The sequence below is a fragment of the Dermochelys coriacea genome, chromosome 15 (genome assembly GCF_009764565.3).
Source record: "Dermochelys coriacea isolate rDerCor1 chromosome 15, rDerCor1.pri.v4, whole genome shotgun sequence".
In the NCBI taxonomy this organism is placed as follows: domain Eukaryota; kingdom Metazoa; phylum Chordata; order Testudines; family Dermochelyidae; genus Dermochelys; species Dermochelys coriacea.
In genome coordinates this window covers 24,709,715-24,730,303 of record NC_050082.1, presented here as the reverse complement: position 1 = coordinate 24,730,303, position 20,589 = coordinate 24,709,715, and the positions used below count along the sequence as shown (strand labels likewise).

At 36.8% G+C, this 20,589-nt stretch overlaps 1 protein-coding gene across 10 annotated transcripts in view; it reads right to left on the bottom strand.

Annotated features, from left to right (window-relative positions):
* The window catches only part of SBNO1 (strawberry notch homolog 1), a 43,409-nt gene that overhangs the window by 10,976 nt on the left and 11,844 nt on the right, over nucleotides 1–20,589 (bottom strand). For 5 of the 10 annotated variants that reach the window (XM_038372900.2, XM_043498487.1, XM_043498488.1 and 2 more), the window contains 17 exons: nucleotides 20,152–20,458; nucleotides 17,561–17,661; nucleotides 15,887–15,983; nucleotides 13,338–13,498; nucleotides 13,018–13,151; nucleotides 12,774–12,864; nucleotides 10,266–10,427; nucleotides 9,414–9,549; nucleotides 9,229–9,334; nucleotides 7,673–7,826; nucleotides 6,333–6,515; nucleotides 5,966–6,063; nucleotides 5,651–5,802; nucleotides 5,045–5,242; nucleotides 4,517–4,687; nucleotides 4,236–4,405; nucleotides 1,772–1,903 (listed from right to left, as the gene is read on the bottom strand). In XM_038372900.2, the coding sequence (XP_038228828.1) occupies nucleotides 1,772–1,903; nucleotides 4,236–4,405; nucleotides 4,517–4,687; nucleotides 5,045–5,242; nucleotides 5,651–5,802; nucleotides 5,966–6,063; nucleotides 6,333–6,515; nucleotides 7,673–7,826; nucleotides 9,229–9,334; nucleotides 9,414–9,549; nucleotides 10,266–10,427; nucleotides 12,774–12,864; nucleotides 13,018–13,151; nucleotides 13,338–13,498; nucleotides 15,887–15,983; nucleotides 17,561–17,661; nucleotides 20,152–20,458 (2,553 nt within the window). Of the gene's footprint in view, nucleotides 1–1,771; nucleotides 1,904–4,235; nucleotides 4,406–4,516; nucleotides 4,688–5,044; nucleotides 5,243–5,650; nucleotides 5,803–5,965; nucleotides 6,064–6,332; nucleotides 6,516–7,672; nucleotides 7,827–9,228; nucleotides 9,335–9,413; nucleotides 9,550–10,265; nucleotides 10,428–12,773; nucleotides 12,865–13,017; nucleotides 13,152–13,337; nucleotides 13,499–15,886; nucleotides 15,984–17,560; nucleotides 17,662–20,151; nucleotides 20,462–20,589 lie in introns of all 10 variants that reach the window. The other 5 variants (XM_043498485.1, XM_043498484.1, XM_043498489.1 and 2 more) reach the window with 1 other exon arrangement.

The window sequence follows — 20,589 nt, the reverse complement described above, 5'->3', positions numbered from 1 at the left end:
GTCTGGGGGGTGTTCTTCGAAAACTTGTACCTTCCATCAACAGAAGTTGGTCCAATAAAATATACTGCCTTAACTACTTTGTCTCTCTCATATCCTGGGACCAATATGGCTACAACACTGCAAAAGGCCTAACAACAGTTAAAGTTGCTCAATCTAGAGTGGAAACAGTAGTTGGCAGCTATTCATGATGAGACAGACATCAACCTGTGGGTCTGAAGAAGCTAGGCCTTCCTAAGCTTCCAGGAAGCTGGTAAGCCTTTAGGTAAGACAGACATACATGTGGAACTTTAGCTTTAAAGCCTCTTTTCTCTTGTGTTGTTCCTACTGTTAAATACTTTGATTTAAGAAGGCTGTTTTGAGTCACTGTAATGCACTGATCAGAAGCTCTCAGAGGCAAGAACTGCAGGTACATGAACCCAGTTGAATCCGTTGGATTAAGTATGGTTGAGCCATAGTGTATTGCAGTGCAGAACCCAGTCTAAGACCCAGAGAACTGCATGATTCCATCGCAGGAGAGATGAGGTCATAAGGCCTGAAACGTGAGTGGGTGCACTCAATGAACTCAGCAAAGGGTGCAGCTAGTCCTGTAGCCGTTTCCCTGTTTAGTTGAGGGTCAGCTCCATCACTCAAGCCTCCACAGGCTCTACAAGAGGGTTTTTACTAGTACTACACTAGTAAAACACAGGTAGATGGGTGAACACAGAGAGAAAAGGGAAGAGGGACAGACCGAAGCATGCCTCATGGTGATGCTCTCAGACTCTTCAAGAAGTATGGAACATAGGAATTGCTATACTGAGTCAGACCCATGGTCCATGGTCTTTGACAGTGGGCAGTACCAGATACTTCAGAGGAAGGTACAAGAAACATCACTGTTGGTAGATATAGGATAATTGTTTTTATATCCTTTTCAAAATATCTTAGTATTAACTATAACAATTCTAGATATTCTTGTTATCCATAATAATATCCAAACCCTATTTGAATGTTGCTACGTGTTTGGTTTCAACAACATCCTGTGAGAATGAATTCCAGCCAAATTACATAGTGTGTAAAAAAGTATTTTCTTATCAGTTTTGAATTAGCCACATTTAATTGAATGTCTGCTGGTTGTTTTATTATGAGACAAGAAGGACAAAAGCCCTCTCTCTCTCTCTCCTCTATACCATTATTTTACACTTTTATTATGTCTCTTATCAGTCTCCTTTTTTCGGGATATAATCCCAATTTTTTCAAAACCTTTTTAGCCTTTCTTCGTGAGTTTTTCCATGACAAGTCACTCATGGATTTTCCCTAAATACCTCTATCACTGCAAAACCATTTTTGAAATGGAGGTGTCAAGCACTGCCTAGTATTCCAGATGAGGTATTTATAAACAGCCGGGAAGCAACAGCCTTGGATTTATTTAATTTATTTATTTTTTAAAAATGAGTGCTGTATCAGAAGATTGAGTTTTTAGACGTGTCAACTTGAATTTGAGTCTCTCCTTTTAAATAGAAAGGACTTATTAAAACTAATGGTTAAATTCCCATTCCCAGCTGAAAAAGCCTGTTGACCTTCAGGGCATTCCATAAAAGTCATGCATTTGACAGAGCTTTTAGGACCAAAATGGGTATATGATTCTGTAGATCAGTTAATTTCTATTATACTTTGTTGCTAAGACTGTGGTTGGAACTGCACATTTTAATAGTCTAGTGCCTACTGCTTGTGGATAGACCGGCTATAATTTCTCCAACATAAAACAATTCCTTGAAGTTACATAAAAGTAGTTTACCTTGTCTCCATCCATGAATCTCTGCTTTTCTGTGATATTTAGAATTTCAACAGGCACATCAAGTTCAGACCTTGACTCATAAGATATACTGCCATCATCATTGCTTACAACTCTCCCTTTGCGACCTGTCATCTTTAAAACAAAGGAATATTTTTAACTTTATCATAGAGGTGCTGAAATGATGAAACATGAAATTACTTCAAACATCAGTGCTATTTATTCACACACTATCCTTAGAAGACAGCAAACAATTCACTGCAAGTATCCAAAGACCAAGATACATTTTATAACTGAAGTTGCCTGATTGATGCAATACTGAGCAGCGCACAATACTCCGATTTTGGAATAACCTTGGAAATCAAAAAGGCAATCCAATAAAGCAGAGGTTATGTGGAAGGGATGGAGGACCACCAATCTTAGTGTTTTTTATTGTCTGATAATGGAGGCATCATAACCCAGGAACCTATCCTTGCAACAAAGCCCGTTGCCAACTCTGTCCACATATCTATTCAGGGGATACCATCATAGGGCCTAATCACATCAGCCACACTATCAGAGGCTCGTTCACCTGCGCATCTACCAATGTGATATATGCCATCATGTGCCAGCAATGCCCCTCTGCCATGTACATTGGCCAAACTGGACAGTCTCTACGTAAAAGAATGAATGGACACAAATCAGACGTCAAGAATTATAACATTCAAAAACCAGTTGGAGAACACGTCAATCTCTCTGGTCACTCGATCACAGACCTAAGAGTGGCTATACTTCAACAAAAAAGCTTCAAAAACAGACTCCAACGAGAGACTGCTGAATTGGAATTAATTTGCAAACTGGATACAATTAACTTAGGCTTGAATAGAGACTGGGAATGGATGAGTCATTACACAAAGTAAAACTATTTCCCCATGGTATTTCTCCCTCCCACCCCACCCCCCACTGTTCCTCTGATATTCTTGTTAACTGCTGGAATTAGCCTACCTGCTTGTCACCATGAAAGGTTTTCCTCCTTCCCCCCCCGTGCTGTTGGTGATGGCTTATCTTAAGTGATCACTCTCCTTACAGTGTGTATGATAAACCCATTGTTTCATGTTCTCTGTGTGTGTGTGTATATAAATCTCTCCTCTGTTTTTTCCACCAAATGCATCCGATGAAGTGAGCTGTAGCTCACGAAAGCTTATGCTCAAATAAATTTGTTAGTCTCTAAGGTGCCACAAGTACTCCTTTTCTTTTTGCGAATACAGACTAACACGGCTGCTACTCTGAAACCAGAGAATTTCACTGTTACTATAGTCAAGTCATGGAAGTCCAAGACCTTGCCTACACAACCAATTCGGCAGCAACAAGTGCAGCGTGAATTTACCCTGCAATAGCCTGCCATGGTCTAACTGTGTGCACCCTCCTCACACATAGAATCCCAGAATCATAAGACTGGAAGGGACCACGAGGGGTCATCTAGTCCAGTCCAACTGCACTCATGGCAGAACTAAGCATGTTAACAGAGGGCTTTGATCTGGATTAGTCCGCTTTGAAACAGAACTAGCTCAAAACATGCTAACAGAACACCCTGCTGATGTGTGTTGTCCTTGGACAGCTAGACTGTGACTGGCTAGTAGTGCAAGGTAGAGTCACACACCAGCTTGCTGTGATCTAATCGTTCATGTAGACAAGCCATAGTATTTAGTAAATGGAAATATGGAAAGCTGTGAAGGGAAAGAAAGGAACTAGAACTCCAAAGAAGCTCACTGAAAGTAACAGGGTCTCTTCTGAACTAAGGGAACAAAGAATGTTTCTGCGGGACAGACAGATAGCCTACAGGAAAAATGTTCTTAGCGCTGGTGGGTAAAAGTGTTGCCCCTTATGTGAAGCTTTACACACATGCCCTCCCTGGTCCTCAAATCCACTCTGAGTCTTCCCTGCCTGGACTTTGGGAGAGAAACCTGGAGTTAAAAGGAGAATAGCAGAGTCATACATTGCTACATACAGGTTTCAGAGTAGCAGCCGTGTTAGTCTGTATTCGCAAAAAAGAAAAAAGGAGTACTTGTGGCACCTTAGAGAAGTCTCTAGGGTGCCACAAGTACTCCTTTTCTTATTGCTACATACAGTTTATCAGCTTTAGCTAACTAGTCAGGAAATTAAGAAACAGTACAAAGACAGACAGAAGCCAGCATTTCTCACCCAATGAGAAAAACAGAAAAATCAAATCAGAGTTTTTCCCAGTCCTTATCTATTCAGATCCCTTCTCTTCACCATTCTTTACATTTTGTTCTATAGCGTTTGGAGTTAAGGACCTGCAAGACTAATGGACTTACTTATCAGCTTAATCCTCTAATATGCAGCTCACGTCACTACATACCTTGAAAAACAGTAATACCACAACCAGATTTCTAAAATACCTGTAAATATTGAGTGAAATGGAGGGAAACAGCAAATTCTTCACTTGCAATAGTCACACAGGACCTACCTCAGCCACATTCTCAGGACCACCAAGTTCATCTATAAGTTCATCCAAAGTATTAGGAGGAAGGTCTTCAGCTAGCTTTTCCAGTTTATCAAGCAATTCTTTTTTCATCTGCTGGGCTCTTTCAACAGCATCTTGACTTGTTACAAAGCTGCTGTTAGTATTACTGTTAGCTGAAATTTAAAGACAAAAACAATTCCTTAAGAAATTAAGCTTTTTTAAATGCTTTGCAATTGTTGGGAAAAAGTAGAGAGACTCCAAAGAATTCCAAAACTCATTCAAACCTGATGTATTGGTACTAGAAGCAGTGGTAACAGCAACGGAAGAAAAACTGCTAGGTCGTTTTGATCCAAGACCAGAAGCTAATAAGGCACTCTGAATGGAATCTGGGTCTATACTTTTCTTCTTTTTCTTGTCTTTATTTTTCTTATGGTCTTTTCTAATTAACCAGGGGTCTGAAGTTAAAGAAAATATTAAGTAACTCGTCAAGACACTTCCCCATTTTCAAAAAAATTAACTTTCCTAAGGACAATCACAAATTCTACACGTCTTCCAGTTAGTTAAATTCTAGGTCATAAAAGCAGTTTAAAAAATGCTTTTAAAAGATACGTCAAGTACAGCTATCATAGGTAAACCACTAAGCATAAAATGACTGTTTTAGAACTATTTAATTTCAGGACCTACTTCTTCAGGTTATACATTTATAACAAATGCCCTCTATTTTGTCTCACACTGAAGTGTTAAATAAAATTATATTTGACATTTAATATTCAGAAATACAGCTAAATACTTAAGTATCCACATTATCTTACCATCTTCATCATCCTCACTAGATTCATCTCTGAATGGGTTGAAGTCATCATCATCTCCAGAACTCAAAAATTTAGAGCTCTCATTGTCACTTTCTTCATTGTCTGAGGCATCAGACTCGCTTTCACTCTCATCGGAACTGCTCCCAGCTAGGCCACTTATTTTACGGGCTTTCTTGGTTTCTCTAGTTATTTCCTCACCTATTTTCCCCAAAAATAAGAACATTAATTTAGAGATCTGTAGTCTATTTTTCACAATCTGTTTTCATACCTCTGCAGTGACTAGGAAAAAAAAAAAATAGAGCCTTAGTACTGAAATGGGGCTTTTCAGTGAATCGTAATTGAAAGCACATGAATTTAACATTTTAGATCTTTAAGTTATTTGGTGAGTCACAAAGGTTGCAACTTTCCTGCATATCTATACTATCAAACAGATGGAAGGTGCAAGATTTGGTCCTCCAATAACCAGATTCCATTAGCTGTCCCAATCGTTTCCATTTGCCACCCACAAAAAGATTATTCTACAAAGAAGCTTATTCTGTGCAATTCTAAGTGCTGCCATTACCTCAATAGTATAACAAATACATAAAAATAGCAGCTTACACTTACCTTTCCGTTTCTTTATTTTGTTCTCCTTGCAAGGACTATCCCTAGGTGAATTGTTATTACTTTGAGCAGTCAGATCTATTCCCAGCAAACTAAAAAGCTTCTTCCTGTCAGGAGCTGGGAAGTGCTTCTCAATGAGAGACTGCAATACTCCTCTGTGTAAGAAAAAACCAAAATTAAAGAATGAATGTTCCTCTGCCAAATTTTCATCTATTAAGGAAAAATTGGTTATATAGGGACTTCAGTTTTTCCCCATTCTTTGGCACTAAAATTCACTCAAACACACACTGATAAGGTAGCAAAAAAAGGAAGACTTACTTTGCTGTGGAAACAAAGTCATTCAATTCTCCACCACCCTCCTCTAAGGCTTCTAATGTTCTTGCTTCTCCTGTGGACTGTAGTCCAATAACAACACACTGTAGACGGGGGAAAAAACCACAAATACAATTAACACAAAGCCCTGAGATTCTGATAAAAAAAGCATATAATTTTACTTCTCGTAAGTTAGACAAACAGGGATTCACAATCAAGAACCACCTCAGAAAGCTGAAAAGCATGTCACCACACACCTTCAAAAACATATTAGTACTAGGAACAAAGCCATTTGAACAAGTAATTTGGATGGTACTACACTTAGAGAGGTTTCCAAAACATTCTGAACTACTACCAGACTTAAACAACTTACTTTCCCATTCTTGATTTCTTCTCTCGCTAGCTGTACCACCCTTTTGACTTTGGATGCTATGCAGAGGTACTTGAAAAATCTCTGGTGGGCTGACCAAAACTGACCCCACATAGACTTTTTCATGCGTTGCTCTGCATCAATAAGATCAGCTGCTTGTTGAAATTTCTCTCTGGCATTCACCCACTGAAGAAGAAATCAAAAATTTTACAAATCACAGCTTTCAAAGTAGACAGATATGTAACCAATGACAGCAGAAGGTAACAGACAAAGAAAGAAACATGTGCAGTCTTTTACAGACTTATTAGAATTGAAAAGCAACGGTGGACAAGAGTACACAATAACAAATGGTCTCCTGACAGAAGATCCAACACCAAATAAGTATATAGCAAAATATTTCATGTGAGTGAGCTAGAGAGATACTGTTTGTTCTCAAGACATAAATAACTGCCTGCCTGCCAGAAACTAGGGACAAACTATGAAAAGTGGCTGTTATAATCAGGATAGTTTTGTGCAGCAGAATTAATGCTGTGAAGTTTTGAAAACTTACCAAGAAGGTTGGCTCAAGGTAAGTACTTCAGAAATCAAACTTGAAGATAGACCTCAGAAAGCATTAAACATGCCTTCATTGCAAATTTAAATACAACAATCATAATATCTCAACATAGATTGTGGTATTTTTACACATGCAATTATGTACACTATTTGTTCCATCCAATAAGGTACTCATTTCTACTGTTTTTCTATGTAGAAAAATTGTATTGGTGTGTATAAGCCAAGTAACCAGAAAAGACCATTGCAATAGCCAAGAGTTAAGTGAATTATAGAAACTAACTGCAACTTCCTTATTTGTAAGGACGGCTCATTAAAATTAAGAGTTATTTTGTGTATTTTTATTACAATTCAACTCCATTTGAACTAAATTTTTATTAGAAGTTATCACAATTTTATATGAGAATTCCTTCTGAAGATTAAGAAGTCTGAATTTTATAGTGATAAATCATTCAGACTTGTTATGCACAAGATTGGGAATAAGTAACGTAATATAAATCTTGAACCCTGTTGTGATTTTATAATGACTCATTTAAAAATGTCTTTGAAGTAAATTTTTTTAGACTTTTATATTCCAGCATAAGAGCAACTCCCTTCTCCAAGGAAAAGCCATATGTAATGCAACCTTCATATTAAAGCAAAGCTAATGGATTTAATTCTTTTCCTGTAACAGCAGCATATGCTGTACACATTATGCCTAGTCTGACAGCAAATGATCTCCACCCATTACATTCTCAGCTTCTACCAGTTCAAAACTGTCATGAAGATTTAAAAACTGAATAAATCCTTACCAGTTTCACAGATTTATTATACATTTTAATGTAGTTCTGTGAAAGCAGAACTTCTTCAATTTTGAAGGTCACACCTGAAAAGCTTAACTGTCTTGCTATATACATTCCTCTCAGTTTCATATCCATGGCAACTATTTCCATGGCACCCACACCTCTGAATAAAACAAAAACAAAACAAAAATACAAAGTATTAAGTGGTTTAGAAGTAAATGGCATATTAAAGTACACTATGAAAAATAATAAACGAATATGTATTCCATACAACCAATGTGCATTAGAGTTGTATGATTAAACACAAATCAGAAAATATTAGAAATCAGGTTGCACGCACAACCATAACTCTGCCCTCTTTTGAATATGCCCTGTAACACAATCGTGTAGATAATTCTCACACAGCCTACCTTTTGAATGACCTAATACATACATTGGTAGCCATCCTGTAATTTTTTTCCATTTTCATGCTTACCCTAATTTCATGCCAAAGTTACAGTTATCTGACAGATTTTTTTAATACACATTTCTCAAGAGTGTATTAAATGAGTGCATTTTCTGTTCATTTAGTTACTCTGATTTATACTGGCATAAGAGCCAAATTTGGCTCTTAAGCAGCCAGGTATTCTAAATTATTTTCAACCATCAACACAGCTTTAGGTGCAGGCGGGAGCTAAGGCAGTCAACTATGAAGTTAATTTAGATGAAAATTTATGCCTATATATATTTAGTATCACTTTTGTTGCAGACTTAATACATGGTATGTTTGTACTAGTATAGTCCCTATAGAGAACAGTGTCTGTTATACACAGTACAAGATGATACACAGAGGATCTAAGATTTAGAAAAAATGTGTGAAATGTATTTTTCAAATACTATAACCCCGTGAATGGGAATTAAATTGTTAGAGAATGTTACAATTGCATTGTTTTGTATGGCACTTCCCAGATTTTTTTTTTTTTTTTTTTTTAATTTGAAAGTTCTAGGGAATGACATGCCCATTTTCTTTAAAAGGTGTTCTGGTTTCATTAAATGAGGAACAGTGTAAATTCCATAATCTGGAATTAACTGGCTAAGGATCGCCAGAAAGCCCCGAGAAGCAGGACTTCTGCTGACCTTACACACCATGCACCAGACCTCCAGAATCAGTTTGCCCCTTCACTACACTTTTTACTTTGTAGCTAAATCTATCCTGTATGAAGTGTACTCGGTATGTGCATTATGTACTTTTCATGAGGATCAATTAAATCAAAAACGTTTCACCACAACACCCAATTGCACTTCTCTAATTTAAAACCCTTGTACCCCAACCTTTTTCAAATGTAGGTTTTAGAAAGTTAATTAGCATTTTTTTTTTTTAAATGAAGTATATCCCTACCCAAGCTCCATTTACTTCATTTTTTGCTAAAAAAGTTAAAGGTTCACTTTTAGACACAGAACAAGCCTGAAAGAATTTCAGGAGAACTATAAGTGACTGAAAACAGGGCTGAAATGGAAAAATGGAAACCACAATGCAGCCACAACTATAGCTGTTCTTGCTATAATTCTTTAACGCATTACATTACCTTCTTTCAACAGCCTGAATAAAGTCACTGAATTCCCTAAATGGGGTTCCTTCACCCCATATTCCCAGACGGTTCATGTATGCCATATTTCGCGGCTCGGATGCACCTGAAAGGAATAGCACACACTGTACAAATGCCAATAAAAAGTCAGTTTTCTCTAAACATCTGTATTAAGTAATACTTACCTGTGGCACTAGCATAAACAACTCTAGCCTTCGGAAGTTTATTCTGAAGCTCCAATACAGCTAAGCCTGTCTTTGTTGGTTTTGAAGAACCAACAGGACACAGATTCTTAGCTTTGTGACATTCATCAAATACTATCTGAACATTAATTAAGGAATAAGTATGCCATCCTACAGTCAATATAGTACAGGGCATTTAGAATGGAAAGGGGTTTTTTTTAAAATTGATTTTTGCAGTGAACTCTATACTTTCATTAGCTATCAGTTTTAATTAGTAAATGTTCTACACAGACTTCACTTAGAAACAATTCAACTTTTCTTTTTAAAGCAATGTCAAGACATTCAATTTTTAACGATTTAAATATACAGTTAGTATAATGTTTGTGTGCATTTTTGGAATGAATTTTCTTGAAGTACTATGCATTTTCCCCAAAGATTTTACAGGAAAAAGCCATAAGAACTGGAAAGAAATTATGTACAATTTAACCAAGAGGTAAGGTTTCTAATGACCATATTCCAAGCTCAACCTGCCTATTTAAAGACCAAAGCCTTGATTCTGATCTCATTCTGGTTTACATCAATGTAACTTCATTAACACTATTGAATTCAATCCCTGATTTACATCAACATAGGACCAGAATCAGGCTGCTAGTTGGTCACATGTACAGTGTGCTACATGTTTTGAATAAAGCATTTAGAAAACGTCTGTGGTGTCTGACAAATTGTAGTTTCAAATTAATGAAAAACATCCTTCCTAAAATATAACTGTAAATAAAATGTACAAGGTTGCCTTCCAACAAAAGATGTGTGTTTTATATTATGGTTCAATTTGCAGACTAAGAAATGAAAGGATACAACTCCATCAAAGTCATCGCCACACCAGTGGAGAAGCTGCTTTAACCTGGTTTTGTATTTACCACCAGATTGACTTTCACCAATAAGAGAAGAGTATGTTGCAAAAATTACACCTTTCTTTACACTCCCATTATGTTTGGAAGAAATTTTTCCATATTTGAACTGCAAAAAAAAAAAAAGTTACATTTTAGCAAGTTACAAAAATTGGTCTATCCACATCTTAGTCAAGAAGAGATACCTCACAACCCACATGAATGCTCAAAGAGTGACATTGATTGAAGCACTGATTTGGCATTCCTTACATAAAAGTGAAGTCACTAGTGATTTCAATTTATAGGATTAGGTCCCAATTTGCATCTGGGAACATGGGTAAGAGGATAGTATGGTGGTGCTCTCGCAAGTGCATCCTGGAAGGTATAATCTTCCATGGCTTCAGATTTTACAGTGTAGGCCCCCAAATTAGGGGTTTCCCCGCGTGTAAAGCCAAGATGTGTCATCATGAGTCAGCAGCTTCTCAGAACTTTTTTTTTTTTAAGTTGAATATAGCATTTAGCCAAGAGATCAAATTTATTTAAAGTGAATTGTCTGAACATTCTAAAAAGCAATGATTTACTCATCTGTTTCCTAAAGTCATTGGTCCGACACATTTTAAAAAAAGAGGAAGCAAAATCATTTTTAGTCAGACAGTTAATATGACCAGTAACAGCATTTAGCTCTTACCTAGTAAGGCACCTGCTTTAGCTAGCCATTTACCATTAAAAAGAAAAATAAGAAATAAAAATGCCAAACTCAAAAAAAAAAAAAAAAAAAAAAAAAGTGGAAGCAATATTCCCTGCACAGCTCTAAAAGGACTTCAAGCATAAATAGTGCCCTTAACTTCTGACTAGAAGTTAGGTGTATATGGCTAATTATTTGCAGGTTTAGAGCCTAACTGAACAGAAACATCTACATGTCACTTGGAATTATAAAAATGTAGGGCTGGAAGGGACCTCAAGAAGTCATCAACTCCAGCCCCCTGCGTTGAGGCAGGACCAAGTAAACCTAGACCATCCCTGTTTTTAAAAAGCCTCCAATGTTGAGGATTCCACAACCTCTCCTGGAAGCCTATTCCAGAGTTTAACTACTCTTAGAAAGTTAGAAAGGTTTTCCTAATATCTAACCAAAATCTCCCATCCTAGCTTCTGTGGACATGGTGAACAATTGTTCACCATCTTTATAACAGACCTTAGCATATTTGGAGATTTTTAGCAAAGTCCCCCCTCAGTCATCTTCTCTCAAGATTAAACATGCCCAGCTCTTTTAACCTTTCCTATAGGTCAGGTTTTCTAAAACATTTTTCTTGTTCTCCTCTGGACTCTCTCCAGCTTGTCCACATCTTTCTTAAAATGTGGCACCCAGCGTTGCACACCGCTCTCCAGCTGTGGCCTCACCAGTGCCAAGTAGAGTGGGACAAGTACCTCCTGTGTCTTACATACAACACTCCTGTTAATACACACCCCAGAATATTAGCCTTTTTGCACTTAAGTCATATTGCTGATTCAATTTATGATCCACTTCAACCCCCAAATCCTTTTCAGCAGTTCTATCACAGCCAGCGACTCCCCCATTTTGTAGTTGTGCATTTGATTTTTGCTTCCTAAGTGAAGTACTTTGCACTGATATTTATTGACTTTAATCTTGTTGAATTCAGACCAATTCTCCAATTTGTCAAGCTTCTTTTGAATTCTAATCTTGTCCTCCAAAATGCTTGCAACGCCTCCCAGTTTGGAGCATCTGCAAATTATATACATATACTCTCTACTCCATTATCTAAGTCACTAATAGAAGTACTACAGTACCAGACCTGAGACTGATCTGAGACACCCCACTACATACATCCTCTCAGTTTGACAGCGAAACATTGACAATTACTATGAGTATGGTCTTTCCACGCGTTGTGTGCCCACCTTATAGTAATTTCATCTAGACCACATTTCCCCAGTTTTCTTATGAGAGAGAGACATTATGACTGTGTCAAAAACCTTAACATCAAGCTATATCACATCTATTGTTTCCCTCCTATCCACTAAGCTTGTAAACCTTTCCAAAAAAAGAGAGAGAAAAAAAAAAAAAAAAAAGAGGAAAAAAAAAAGAAATTAGGCTGGTTTTGCATGATCTGTTCTTGACAAATCCATGCTGGCTACTTCTTATAACCACATTATCCTCCACATCCTTACAAACTGATTGTTTAAATCATTTGTTCCAGTATCTTTCCAGATATTTAAGTTAGACTGGCTGGTCTATAATTCCCTAGGTCCTCTGTTCCCCCCTTTAAAGATAGGTATTTGGCTTGCATTGCTTTCCCTTTATTGTTAATATTAATTGTGTCGAGTATCTGGTCCCCATTAATCCTGTTTGTTTCAACATAAAACTTAAGAATGGTATTAATTTTAAACAGTAACATGTATGTCATCACACGAGCGTACCTAAAGGTTTGCCTCAATTGTACATAGTAAAAAGTTTCCACACCTTGTTTAATGAATGAACCAAAATATTTTTTGCTCCAATATCCCTCAAGTCTCTTTCAGCATCATATTTCAGATCATTTGACACACTAAACCTGGATACAAAACAAAAAAGCATATAACCTGTAAAATTATTGCAGCAAAAGACCAAAAAAGCAACAATCCAAGACTTTTGTCCAAAAAAAGCTTACACTAACTTTAAATACTGTAATAACTACAAAGTTTACCATCACAAATAGTTGACTTACCATACAGCTCTTTTTCTACCCAACAGATAATTTTCATAGATTATTCCAGCTATGGTCCTTCCTTTTCCTACACCAGCACCATCACCTATCAAGAATCCAGCTCTGTCTCCATTAGGCAGGAATGTTTCATGTTGCTGTGAAAGAAAACATGTTTTAAGTTTTCAAAAGTGCATCATTTATAGATTCTGGCAGGGACAGATGAGTCCACACTATCCCCTCCCCACTTTCACAAGCTGATCCTGAAAGGCAAAGTTTAGTCATTCAGTGGACCTTTGTATTCTGAAAATAAAGAATTTAAAAAATACTATAGTGCAACATACCTGAGCTGCATAAGTAATTGCTTCAAGTTGCAATGCTGACAGCCAACCATTATCAATACTTTCTTCAGATATTGATGTCTGATACCATACTTCAGGAGGGGTTACACTGGATAATGAACTTGTTTCTACTACTGGATCAGGATGACGTAGACCAATTTTTACTAGTTTGGGAAAAAAACAGTAGTTCTAAACATAATTCAGAACAGTTTCACTTGTTACATTAGTTATTTCAGAAGTGGATAAAACCCCATAACAATTTCCAAGACTAGGTGTTTTTGATTCACGATTAAGGTTAAATGCAGGACAACTCTAAATTCCTTTGCTCTTTTGAATCCAGCTTCTACTCTTAATATATGAAATGGTGTCCCTTTAAGAAAAAGGAATGCATTAATCCAAGATTTCATACAATGAAAGTAACTTAAAGGTGACCTGCGAAGCTTTTGAGTTTGTTCACTTTCAGCTTGTAAGACTCATAGTCCATGAAGATCCACTTCTGCTTTGTCAAAATCTCCCTTTTAAGTTAAAACTACTGGCTCTGAGTTCTGCCTTCCGTCACAGAAAATTCCCCTGAAGGACTTAAGCTCTGCTCTCTGATGACATCACTGCCGTTTTCATATCAAAAACATATAAATAGCTTTCCTCAACCAGTCTTTATTTACACATTGCTAGATTGTGTATGTAGTCAAACTATCTCATAGCACAGAGTGTGGGAAGAGAAGAGTCTGACTAGGAGCAGCTCAGATTAGTCAGTGATTAGCACACAATTCCACTGGGTTTGTGATGTCACTAATCCACAAAAAATGAAGTTACATGAACTGAGAGAAAAGGCACTTCCAAGACACACACTCCAAGGAATACAAGATAGAAAACGAATTTTTAAAGTGTTATGAGAACTTAAACATATGCTGTCATAAGAGGGCTGTTAGAAAAAAATCCAAAAAGCTTTGCAGGTCACTTAAATAGACTTAATATTCTCAAAGTATTGTACCATTTGGTTACAAACAGCAGATGAGACTACAGCAATGTCATCAATATGGGAGCTTAAGGGCATTTGAAAACCAGTTTCTGTTCTGTGACATGTTGAATTGCTTAAACTAAACTCCTGTTTTTCACTCATGTTGAGCTGTAATAAAAGATGAATAAAGATTTACAATCTTACATTCCTTGGGTTCCCACAGAATCTGTTATATACGTTTCAGTAAGACAACACACTTAGGAGTGCAATTTTACATTAACTGCTCAGAAAATGTGTCATATGTCTTTCCAACACACTGACCATAACGGGTGTAGCTCTTAAATCTTTTTATTCCATTGAGTGAATTCTTCAACTGAAAGCAGCAGTGAAAGCAAAAATAAAAGGAGAAGCCTTAGGAGCAGTGGGCTACTACAGTGCTGCTGAAAAGGATAAGGTTTACTTTTTTGGTAAGACCAGGGGAGGAAATTGGTGCCACATCCTGCTGTGGAAAAATAAAGGCAACCAGGATGAAGAGACAGTGGAAAGCAAAACATTTTTTGGACGCATATGGAAAAGAACTATCAATTTTAAAGTTACAACATGTGGTGAAATTCTATTGCCTGTGTATCCTGGAGTTCTACAGAGATGATCTTATTGGTAACTTTTGCCCTTAAAAGTATGAACATTTTAGCGGGGGGTTGCCTTCAACAGAACTATATTTGTATGCAGTATGAACCAAGGGATTCAAACACTGCTTAAAATCATGCTGTAATTTTTTTTAAACCTATGTTAGGAACACCATGGGCTATTAAAAGTTAAATTTTTAGCAATTTAATTTACTTGTCATTATTTATGTTCTATTTACATGCCAGATTGGACAGTGAAACAAATCAATTAAGTCAGTTACTTCCATATTCTTAGTGCTGCAAAGTTTAAGTATCCATCTGCAGAGTAATGTTCATTTGTTTTAAAGACTATTTATTTCTGAAATAAGAAAAACTGGAAATATTTTTACGGATCTTTGGTTCTATAAAAACAGTTAAAAAAATAAAATTTAGGGCCAAATTTGACCATGCACTTAAATTACATACATGTAAACACTTCCCCAGCCAGTGCTTAGATCTAGGATAGTGACTGCTCAGTAATCAAGTTACTGAAATGCTTTACTTGGCCAATAAGACACAGCCCCCTAATATGAAGACAGCAGTTCAGTCCTGAGCAGTCAGGAACAACTGTTTATTTTAAAATCATGTGTATAGATGGACAATTCTAAAGACTATTGGCAAGCCAAAGTTTTGGCTTACCAACTATGTTATCATAAAAACTTACCATTGTTCATGAACTATTGATAGAAAGTTAAACCAAGTTAAGTTAGACCTGTCCAAGGCCAAGTTCAAATATTTGAGTCTCTTTCAAAAGTTGACTGACACAAAAGCAATTTTCTCCACAAAGAGCAAAATCTGGTCCCCTTTTAGTTATTTGATTTTGATGCATTATAAAGCATTACTATTCTCTCTCTACATATTCGGTTAGGAATTTGGGCACTAAACCATTTAAAAAGCTTCAGTTTTTGGAAGCAACCAGAGAGTCATACATTTTATTGGCATATACTCTGCATATGTCTCTGCATGACCCATTTCTTCTTCATCCTCCTCCTCAGGTTCCTCTTCCTCTTTTATTACCGGCACTTTCTACAATACAAATATATCTGCATTAGTCAAATAATACATTGCTGATGCTCAACATCCTAGAAGTGTACAGGAACATGGAGTGGAAGCTAGAATACAAAACACTGACAGTAGTAGTGTTTTCATAACAGTGCATTACCTGAACCAGAGAGCAATAGGAACATCAATTACAAGATTCCAGAAGGCTTCAACAGCCATATTCTTTTTGTAGGGACTCCCTTCACAGACAGACAGTGACATTCCACTGGATGCCAGTATCACTGGAAAGTGAGTTAAATGATACTAGCATAGGAAATGTGAGCCAAAAAAATTAAAATCTGCAAAGCAGCGTGAGCACTGCAGCTAAGCCAGTGGACCAACTGTTTTATAAAGTTTTTAAAGCTGACTTTATGCACCAGTTGACATAATTTTAATTGAACTTCAATTATCCAAATGTAATGAGAACCAATGGGAAGCTATTTGTTTGTCTTGCCATGAATTTAAAACTTCAGGCATAAGTCTACAGTAAATAACCAGGGACACACAGGGGACATAACTCATATTTAGCTAAAGGGGTGCTAAAATGTAGTACGATTCTATTTTACTGCAGTCAGTCAGCGTGTCACGGATTAAATGTAGGTTCACAGATGTGCATTTGAGAGAGTGTACCCCAACATATATACCTGTAAAGTAACTTAGAAAGGAAAAGACCTTCAAGTAAATATTTTTGTGAAATCTGTTGCAGATTTGCAGTGGTTAAAGATTCAAATTACTTCAAAAGTATTGGACAGTATGCATATGTAATGCACCCACCTCTGTGGTATCCAATATTATTCACAAAGAAATGACAATAGCCTATTATTATCCCGTGGCCCAGGCTACTAAACAACAGATGCCTGAAGTTTTTTTTTTTTTTTTTTTTTTAAAGCAGAAAAGAAACATCCTCCACCCCTGAAGACAAAACCCTTCAGCATCAGATAGCTCTTTTAATGTTAAAGATCTAGACAGCTTCCAGGTGCCATACTGGAGATTACACACTAGGCTCATTTGAATCTAGTTCTCATTGAAGTACAATTTAAGTGCATGTTTCAATGATATTAGTGCTAGTTATTCACTAAACACCCAGCATGTCAATGGGAGAAGAAACTGAGTCTTATGGTCATACAACCCAAGGCTGGTCCAATTTGCTGCAGAAACATTAAAAGCCTCAAACTGTGGAGAGCTGTGTATCTGGCTGCATGGAAGGGAAATTTATACAGAGGAAGTTTCCAAAAGCAGAGTGAGGGAGCTGCACATCAGCTTCGGTCAGGGAGGATACCTGTCAGCATGCACAATGGATTCTCATGAAAGATGCCTGACCTTCAAATGACTCCCACCCTAACTCATATGGAAGCTGCTCTGGAGATATGGTCTGCTTGGACCAACCACTCCACAACTATTGCAGCCAGGGAAAATTCTCCTTCAGAATCAGTTGTGCTATGTGGGTTATGGAAACCTAGGAAACTTCCAGGAGCAACTGCTGAAACTAGCTAAAGACAGTTGGGACCATTTATATGCAAAACTCATTTAAGAAACTATATCCATTCATTCTTACTACTCACCATAGTAGGTGAATAACTTCTCATTTTTACATCATTTACCCATATTCTTGTTACTTCTTTTGTAGACGCCTCCTTCTTTACAGCACCATTGCTTAGATCAGCTACAAGAAAAATTACATTTTACAGAAATTAATAATTTTCCTTACGTTTTCTCTGTTGTACTGATTTACACGTCACACAGTCAAGGAAGCTGGAAATGAAGATCTGAAATCTTTGATAGTACACTGACTTCCTCAAGAACAATAGCCAAATATATTTATCTATATAACTCTGAATGTGCCTGAAATTAGTCCTGTTGCCTCCTTCAGAGGGAGCCACATGTACTTAAATCTTTAGTTTAGCCAGTACCATCATATCAGAGAGATGCGTGAGTCTATTAAATGCAACTTAAAAAGAAGACACCTTCACCAAATCTCTATATAGGCCACTTAATAGTGAGAGCTAAGGCAGTTTAATAGGAAACCACAAACCCAGTTTTATCAAGAGAAGTGATCTTACCTGGTTTGGTGGTGTTTACCACCTTTGGAGACACTACAATTATTTCTGCAAGAAAGTTAACATGTTGGACTGAATTGTTTTAAATCCTACAAATGGACAACTACAAGACATTTGTTCACTTTCCTCCCTGTAGAATTTAATGGTGATGAGAGTCACAGTACAGATCTAAGACAAATATTTATACAAGGATGGATACAGTGAAAATTTTAGTTAAGGAGCCATCTTTCAAGCTTCCAGTATGTGAAAGCAAAAGTATAAGTTAAATGTAAGACTTGCAGAGGTTACTTTTGTAAGAAGAGTTAAATAAAAATATAAATGGCTAAAAACTGTATATTGTATAGTAAAACAGCATTTAAATCCTCTGTTGTAAAGCTTCATTCTTCCAAGTTCTATTAAGCGTTTCTGCAAAGATGTCATCAGGGAAGAGAAAAGAGTCTGCTTTCTGTAGACTCTGGGCTGTTTAAAAAAAAACAACACTTCCCTTTCATAGGATAGCTGAATTATATGTCCAGCAGTTGTGTGTTACAAAACTAATGTCACCTTCCAGAATTTGGAATATCATCCAGATATTCCATAATATCTTCCATCAGATATACAGCCTTCCATTAAGCATAAATGAGATAAGGGAACAGAGTTAAAGCTTTATATCATCACTGACTTGTTTTTCTGGATTAAGCACCTCAATCTTTAGCTAGTTTTAGTCACCTATAATCTTGGTAGAGGCTGGGAAAACAGTGAAACAAAGATGGGACATGCGACTCTGTTCCTGTTCTAGTCTTCACAGCCAGCCTCATCTATTCTATATCCTACTTGTTTATTTAAAAACTCAAGCTACTGAAAGTTATATTGGACTCAACTCTACTTCAGCAACTGACAAAATACATCAAGAAGTTACTACTATATTGGAGACCATGACATGTCCTGTAAAACGACTAGGCACATATTATGCTAAGGTAACAAAAATTCTCCCTCTGATTCCATGTTAATGTTTAAAGGGGTGCATTGTGAACTTGAAAGTTAAAATTTCAGGTACCACATGTCAGGAGTATCTTGGATTTTGTTTTACAATCGCTTTATTTTTTAAGTACTTATTTGCCTGTATAGAGAGATCAACACAGTAGGGAAAGTTCTCTAACATAGCGAAAGAAAACTGTGAAACTATCTATACCTAAATTGCTGCTCAAAGTAAATCAATTATAAATGGTTTTTGCAAGTCTTCTATATGGTAGGTGGGTGGGGGTGTGTACACACACACACACGGCTTGCAAAAACTTCTGCAGTACTGCATCAACTATATTTAAGGTGATGCTGGTAGTTAAGTTTCTGGGCTTTATCCTGCCACAGGATCTCAGATATTTATACATATTAGATCTCCCAATATTTGTAACTTACTATTTAATTATTCCTATAACAATTTCCCCCTAAATATGGAGTACTGAAGAAGCACTAAATTGTGTATAAAAAGATTAACCACCACCACAATAGATTTTAACATTACAACACAAAAGAGAGTTTGTTTTGTTTTTTTAAGTGCACAGGTTTCTGTTTATTCTCTCTCCAATGGATGCTTTAGAGAAACATGGCTAGAAATCAAAAATACTAGCTTGCTCTAAAAGTCTTTTTGGAAAGGAGAGAGAAAGGGTTGTAACTATAATTTAAGGACAGTATTCCCCTAGCGCACGCACGCACACAATAGATTAGACAATAGCATAGGTTCAAATAATGCAACTTCAACAAGATTAACAAAATTGCTATATATAAAACATTACTGACGTCAGTCATTTACCAGCTTCCTATTTCAAAGCTTATCTTCAGTTTGTCTCATTTCTTAAAAGGACATATCAAAGGGTTCTTGGAGTTTTTAAAAATTCAGTCATTTTGTGCCACTTCCAGCTTCTCAACATTACAAAAAGAAAGTATGGAGTCCAACATATGTCAGGTTTTCTAGGCTCAATTTTAATGCTACTGTGCTATTCTATTCTGTTACTCCACAGAGAGCCAAAAAGGCCACCACCAAGATCTCTTTACTAGCTTATTTCAGTATCACATTTCTGAAACAAAATGCACATGATGAAGGGGAAAGAACCACTTACTAGCTGCTGTTGCAACTGGCTGGGCAATGTTCGGAGGTGGCTTCAATTTCATTAGTTCATTAAGACTATTGTTTTTGAGCAGATCTTTCAGCTGGACCTGGTCCTTTGAAGGTGTAGTGGTCAAGGCATTGCGTACTGCTGGTGCTGCGACCGATGGTCGAGTAGTTGTGCTGGTTTGAATGATTTTTGCTACAGTGATGGTCTGCCTAGTAGTTGTCACAGGTGTGGTTTTTGTCATTACTATTGTAGTCCCCAAAGTTGGAAGCTGATTTATTTGATTCAGCACAAAGGTTGTGGTCGATGGTGGCTGCTAGAAAAAACAAAAATGTGAGATTTTCTGTTTTGGAAATATGATAATGATTCTCAAAAAAGTGACAATACTCAGAAAGCAAAACTTCTGTCATATGCCTTTCAGCTAAAGGACAGGAAGTATCAATT